This window comes from Panicum virgatum, chromosome 3N, assembly GCF_016808335.1.
Source record: "Panicum virgatum strain AP13 chromosome 3N, P.virgatum_v5, whole genome shotgun sequence".
Classification (NCBI taxonomy): domain Eukaryota; kingdom Viridiplantae; phylum Streptophyta; class Magnoliopsida; order Poales; family Poaceae; genus Panicum; species Panicum virgatum.
In genome coordinates, this window is record NC_053147.1 from 13,163,221 (window position 1) to 13,170,492 (window position 7,272).

The 7,272-nt window shown below is 44.2% G+C and overlaps 1 protein-coding gene across 1 annotated transcript; it reads right to left on the reverse strand.

Moving 5' to 3' along the window:
- Positions 1-318: 318 nt before the first annotated feature.
- LOC120664403 (CSC1-like protein At3g21620) lies at positions 319-7,035 on the reverse strand. Its single transcript, XM_039943613.1, has 12 exons — positions 6,623-7,035; positions 5,220-5,549; positions 4,910-5,056; positions 4,674-4,809; positions 4,162-4,263; positions 3,612-3,731; positions 3,393-3,473; positions 2,660-3,000; positions 2,269-2,514; positions 1,279-1,603; positions 935-1,168; positions 319-823 (listed from the first exon to the last, which is right to left on the reverse strand). The coding sequence occupies exons 2-12, from the start codon at positions 5,531-5,533 to the stop codon at positions 563-565; spliced, it is 2,307 nt and encodes a 768-aa protein (XP_039799547.1). The 5' UTR covers positions 5,534-5,549; positions 6,623-7,035; the 3' UTR covers positions 319-562.
- Positions 7,036-7,272: the final 237 nt, after the last annotated feature.

Sequence of the window (7,272 nt, forward strand, 5' to 3'; positions counted from 1 at the left end):
GGCAGCGAGGAAGGAAGCTGAGAATGAAGACGAAGGCTGGGATGCGGCGGCAGAGAGGAGGGCAGGCGGCAGCGGCTGGAGGGTTCAGCAGATCCCTCAAGGAGCAGAGGTCCAAGGTGTACATCGCCATGCGATGCGTCGTGATGCTTCTCAGGTGGCATGACTGATGATAGATCCATCGCCTGGCGGTCGCAATTCAGTTCCATGACTGACCAAGATTTTGAGAGTTTCCTTTGTTTTTTTTTTCTGGGGAGGGAGGAGTGTTCTCTCAACTGTCTTTTTTTTTTGTTTCGATTGCCAGAATGGTAACGGGCAAGGTAGACATACGATGCATGTATATAGAGAGGTGGATACTAATTCAGATACATACAACATTAACTGTGGTACATCCTGGTTGGAAGAAGATTGTTTTGGTGTTACTTTTCTCCAATAAGCTCAGCATTCTCCCTCGGCTTGGTTGAGCAGTGAACAACCAAGCGATGAACAACATCCCCCTCTTTCACTCTGTACAGACTCGCTAGCAGCTACTACTGATCGTGTACACAATGCACAGAGCCTCGCACTATGATTTTTCGGGCACAGACGACTGCAGGCCGTCGGACCCGCCGTACTTGCTCTGTGCGGGCGTCGTCCTCCTGGAATGCCGCTTGGTCGGCACGATCACCTCCTCCTCCATCCACCCGTCGTCGTCCGCCACCGAGTACCTGTCATCGTCGTGGTCGCCGCCCTTGAACACCGGGTGCAGGTACGAGTTGGCCAGGTACGTCCTCAGGTCGAAGTTGGGCTCCCGGGCGCGTTCCAGGGTGTCCTTCCGCATCGCCTCCTGCGTTCCATTTCAGTTTGAGTTTATTCAGACATTAGTATTGCTCACTCGATCAGTAACGCGGCACACGCATACCCGATGCAGTATATGCTGTTACGGGGAGAGGAATACCTGCAGCGGGTTCCTCACGAACGCCGGCTCGTAGCGGTTCTTGCAGTACTTGTGGAACCAAAAGGTCAGCACAGGAAGAACAAGCAGCACTGGTGTCGACTCCTCGAAATCTTTTGTGCTCAGCAGTCCCAGGAGCACCAATTGTGACACGATCAACGCCGTGATTATACGCCCATGAACACTTGGCCAGAACTGCGCCGCGCTCTCATATTGCTGATTGTACACATTTATTATCTGATAACACATTGCAACAAGAGAAGCAGACAAGGAAACAAACAAAATCATTTAAATATCCCTCAGTGGGTTTGGCAATCAATTGTAAACTCTTTTTGAGAGTCTCATACCTGGTGGCGGTAGACAACATAAGCGAACCCAAAGAACACCAATATAAAAGGAAGGATGAATGGTGTCACCGCAGCATAAACAAGGCCAAGCAAGAAGTATAGCTGTATTCTAGGTTCACACGAGTCAAAGCAGATACTGCCAGGATCCATTGCCTCTTCTCTGTCCTTTTCAGTTTTGACCAAGAAAAAGTTCTTCAGATGGTAGAATACAAGTGCCTTCACTCTCAATATTTCACCAGCTACACCAGCCCACCCATCAACCATTACATATGTTATGAAAAAGGTTGCTTTCATTGGAATGGATACACCAACGATCTTTGGTATCCTGCAGAACAAGCAATATTGTCACACTCCAGAAACCATGACCACCATTTACTTTCAGTAAGAGAATGCAAGGACGTTGGAGCATGGTAATGAAAACAAACATAAGCTGACACTTCAACATGTTGAGAAGTTGGGTCTTGATGCCAAATTTACCGAGAACTCCCTCCATATGTAAGGTGTTTTCTATAAACTAGCTTGGTCAAAGTTGGACAAAACTAAAACACCTTATATTTTGGAATGGATGCAGCACTCCAGCACCAAACAATCAGCTTGCCTCCTACATCAAGTTTTATTATCACATAGACCGACGAACGGCCCAACATTTTTGTCTTTTTGTCTACTTATTTCTTCTTCTTTTCTTTATTTCTTTTTTTGCTAGAATCAACAGTGTTGCTGTTAGCCTAGACATATGAATTCTTCATTCCTTTAGAAGGCACCGCTGCTACTCTAATATTTTTTTTCCCAAAATCAATTAATGGAGAAGAATTATATCGATCAAAATAATATAGACCATATTCCTAGCAGGCAACCAAATCTACCTCTATAAACAAAGGGGCAACTCAATTGTGTAATGGGAGTTTGTAGCCGTATGACGCAGCTATGTCTAAACAGTTTGTGTACATAAGTACATGTGGAGGCACAGGATGGCAGAACACCAGAACATACTCATTTGCTGACTTATGAAGGTAGGTTTTAAGCTGCTCCAAAGCAGATCCTGTAACCACGCTCCCCAAAAACACATTGAAGAACAAGAATATATAGTACTTAGATGCAGATCGCCGCTCCAGAGAAGATTGTGATATCAGTCCTTCAAACTTGGACATAAACATCAGTATAGTGGGAAGCACTATAAGGAAGATCTTCAAAGCAATTCCAGGAAGAAACCCTTGGATGAATGATTTAATCATTTTTCTGCATAATAGATCACAAGCAGAAATTAGGGAATGTTATCCAAAGAGCACGCAAAGTATTACCATCTAAAATATCAAACTACAGCTATGCTGAAAAGTTAAGGAACTGACACAAATTTATTGAATAATCGACCTGCGGAACTTACAATTCAACCAAGGGCTTTAGAAATGGAAGGGCCTTCTCTATTCCTTCAAGGTTTGCAAGAGACTGTACGAATGCTATTGGAATAACATAAAAGAAGTTAAGGAAGAAGAATGCCACAGCAATTATCAACCTCCTGACTGTGAGAGAAACAAATGGGATGGATAGATTATTCCAGTAAACATCACGAGGTTCTGGAGCCCATTCAGTCAACCAGACTGTTGGATTGCTGGTTTGTTGGGTCTGAGCACAGACTGCTGCACCCCAACGGGAGCGAAATGAAACAAATGCTGCTGGCACAACTGAATTTGGATCCTTCATGACCTTTTTACGCTCTTCAGCTTCCTGTGTATCGAGAAGAATCAAAATCTAATGCACCAAGAAAGAATCCAGAACTAGCAATGATATTATATAAATCCAGTCAAATAAGAAGATCCATTAAGAAGTATACCGCTAATTTAGTGGAGGTGAAATGGTCCTATGATTCTATTAGCACAGATGCTACAACTTAATTCCCTACCTTCTCAACTTTGAAGTCATGTTAACTGTAAACAAAATCTAACACACAGAAGAAATATCCAAAACTTGGAAACAATATAAATTCTACCAAAATAAGAAGGTATGTAAAGTATCTAAAGCATATATACAATGGCTAATAATCTAGCCAAGGGTCAATTCAACACTTTGACACAGGTGAATGGTAAGTTGATCATGTTACGACAGAGGCAACAACTTACTTCCTTCGCTATCTTCTCAATCTCTGATTTGTAGTAGTCAATAGCATCGACGTTGGAGCCAAAGCATCCAAGAAAGCCAGTCTGGAACAAAGCTCAGGTAAATGGCACTGAGTTAAAATTAAAGATACTAATGCAACATTCCAGTTTCAAGATGAAGAAATCAAGGTTGACAAGGAAAATAAAGAAGAAATGGCCATCTAATTATTCTTGCAGACTAACCTTGGTGGTAGGCCTCTCTGATGGATTTCTTTCATACTTGAGTCGATAATAATCAAGCCAATTTTGCATCTTCTTCTTCTTTTCAACCAGATCAGCAAGTTTATTTGCATTGTAAACCACCTACCGAGAAAGATATTAATATTTTTCCGTAATATAAACCATTGTTAATTAAGAAAAGACTGCACTACTAATTATGGGATGAAAAGAAAATACATGACTTGTGAAGCAGCAAAAGAAAACTGTGGATATGACATTCTACATCTGTTCTACTCAATCTCATAAGATGGCATACTTTTCCACATCATATGATCTTTTTTTCATCAGTTCCTTTTCAGATCACTAGTAACTTGCATAGACAAGAAACCTAACAAAAATAGGAGTTATGCTAATAGAAGAATTCTCTTTTCAATCACTTCTTATTTGCAGAAACAAGGATTTCTAGACAAAAAAAGAGCAACTATATTTGCATAATGGGCTGAAAGAAATTACAAAGAGCAAAGCCGTAGCAATGCAGAGGCCAGTAACCATATCCGCAATTTAGTAAAGGTACCTGGTGTCTTAGATAATGATCAGGATGATTGACAAGGAAGAAATGTTCCACAAGCTCACTGATTGATTCATCGGGGTCTTGTTGTATATTCCGCACAAGGACCTAAAAGACATTGAAAATTTAGTAACTCACATTAGCAACTCAAACGCACATCAACTTACCATGACAATTCTCTAAATATAGCTCTGATCTGAGAAAGTTTTTTACTTTCAGAATAGGATCTAAGGAAATGTGTAGAATTTGCAGCCGGTCTCATGCTTTATATCTAGAACGCACAGTGAAACGTTTGTGTTAGACCCAAGTAATAGATGGATCTGAAAACGAATCTGATTTGTTAGATGATGATGGAGAACTCCAAGTTTGCATGTGCAGAGTTGGCAGAGTTATTAACTTGAAATTTATATAGAGTGTATCTATTTGTTCAATTATTCAATGTAATATGCAGCACAAAGTAAACATATTGATCCAAACCTACTAAACAGGAAAAGAGTAGCAGAGTTAAAAGATCATACAGTGAACTGATCTGGCCGGCGTTTCTCTGAAGCAAGAAAACGCAACCTCATGTTGGCGATAATTTGATACTCCCGCCGCAACACATAGCAGGTCCAAAATGTGATTGCATAAGCCATGGCCAAGTGAGCTATAAACCTGTACAAACATGAAGATGTCAAATTTGCGGCCAGGTCTCTGCCTTTGGAGATAAGTGCAATGCCTAAAAAAAATAAGTAGTGTATGATCTGTTGCTCACCTCTTCGACCCAGTAGGTATATTGGATATCGAGAGTTTGTCAATATTACTGTGGACTACGGTCATGCCTTCTAGGGTATCATTGGTCCAATTCACTGGGACAAGAACAATAAAAGCCAGAACCGTAATTGGAACAAATATCTTGAGCCTGCAGTGATTAGTAAAAATTCTATTAGTGCAGAGACATCAAAAGACAGGAACAATAGTGAATTAGTGATGAAGGACAAGCATTAAATTATAACCCAGTCTAAGTTGCACAGCTATATGTTTCACAAATAGCGCTAAATGATTAAAAAGGGCAGCCAACATACCCTGTTAGGTATATCCGTAGATAGACCACAGAATCAAGACCTGCATGGTTGATCAGCTCATCCTGGGGCATCTTGAGAGCAGCCGGCATCCAATTTAAAAATTTCAAGTACGATCTCGCGTCTAAATTGACAAACTTCTGCACAGCTGCACCAGAGGTGATTGGGTTGTCTCTCATGCCCCTGAGGTACCATTTTGGAAAGTAGACCCTGTCGTTGATGGGCTGCAAACGTAGGAATGCAAATGCAAGCAAGAAGGCAATGGCAGTCAGTACGTTGAAAGTTGCGGAGAAGCCTATGTCATTGATTGTAGCCATGGTTGCCCTTTAACTCCTGCACATATAAACACTGTACAATGTAAGGATGGCATGAACCATGTGCCGCGGGTGCAACATAATGCCCCAACTCCCAACAGAAAGCATATTTGTGAGGAAAACATTGAATCACAGTCGCATGAATTTGTGCTTGCTTAGACACCCACATTCAGTTGAAAATGAACAAACGTGGCACGAGAATCTGCTGCCAGAGTCTATGACACTATGCATTAGCTGATTGGCATTTGATAATCAATCAAATTTACTTGATGTTGACACGGTGTTGAGTGCAACAGAGGAGAAAGGTAGCAGCAATCAATGAATGCACGGTGATGGCGATCGCAATCCTACTTATGACGCAGCAAAAGCACATGGAAAGGAACTGATAACGGAAGTGTGAGTCCAGGCCCCAGGCCGGCTGCGAACAAGGCATGTGAATGGAGGAAAGCTAGTAGCTTTGCCCATATGCCGGCCATCCCGAAGCGTCGGAGCCGCGGATCTGACCGAAGGGAAAGATTTTCTTGCCGACATACTTGTAAGTTGTAATAAGAGATAATAAGTCGTAAAGCTTGAATTATTGAGCTGGATGAAGTTGTGGTGGAACGCAAAAGAAGAGTTTTCTTTTGAGCTCATATATTAGAAAGGGATATCTTAAAAGGGGCCTAACTTAACAACTAAGTTTTGCTGAACTGCACATGCAAGGCGTGGATAGTAAGACAGCGGATTTTATGCGAATCGGAGGCCTCTACATCGGGCTTTTCAGTTGGGAAGAGTGGAGCAGTTAAGGTAAAGTTGAGAGCTGAATAAATCATGAACACACATGTTTCCATCTTTGGGTATAAGCAAGAAAAACGGAAGGGAAAGGCACGCTCATCCGATCCAAAACCAAATGGGGAAATCTCGTGCCAATGGGGGAAGAAACAGAGAAGAAAAGACAGTATGCGCATACATAGACTCCGCAAGGACGCGACGATTTGCGGGGCGGAACGGAGCTGGTAGTGAACGGCAGAGCAAGCGGCACGGGGTGGATGGATGCAGCATCGAAGAGAAGGGAGGGGAGGATGGAGGTGGAGGAAGATGAGTGTACATCACCTGCTCTGTGCTGTGCTGCTGCCCGCGGTGGCGGCGTCGGATCGATTGGGCTGGATGATCTTCTTCGTCAAGGCGGGGAGAAGGAAACCCGCCGGCAGCTTGCCTTTCCTTGCAACCTCCTGCTAGCTTGGGCTTTGGTAGGAAGGAGAAGGAGCCTGCGGCGGAAGGAATCCCACGCCGCGCCTGAGCACGCCTCCGCCGGCCCGTTGCCTTGCCGAACCGATCTTGACGCCAATTGCCTTCCGCCCTCGGGGATCGACGGGATTCGTGGGAGGAATTAAAAAGAGGGGCGGTGAGTCGGAAGGCGCAACGGTCACCTGGACCAGGGGCAAGAAGAGAACAAGTGCTCCTCTTCGTGTGGCTTCGCTGCTCCCGAGCCCTCCTGGCCAGTGGCCACCACCACAAAGAAAGCCACAGCGACGCCGACGCCACGCACAGGGGTGGAAGGGAAGGAAGGGGTGGGAGCAGACGTGCACTTGACGGAACGGAACGGCGGCCGAAGAGTCCACAAGCTTCCACTTCCAGGCGTGGGCTTGGGCTTGGGCTGGCTGCCGTGGGCCCAGCCGCCAGTCTCTTGTGGTCGGCGTAGGTCGGCACGAGCAAGTCCAGCAGGAGTCCACTAGCGGATGCGAATCGGCGGATGGATGAAA

Coding starts and splice junctions, on each gene's coding strand:
- LOC120664403 (XM_039943613.1), bottom strand. CDS start 5,533: ATGGCTACAATCAATGACATAGGCTTCTCCGCAACTTTCAACGTACTG. Junction 3,474..3,611: donor CAGAGAGGCCTACCACCAAG/GTTAGTCTGCAA, acceptor GCTTTGTTCCAG/ACTGGCTTTCTTGGATGCTT. Junction 1,604..2,268: donor CTTCATAAGTCAGCAAATGA/GTATGTTCTGGT, acceptor CTTGTTCTGCAG/GATACCAAAGATCGTTGGTG.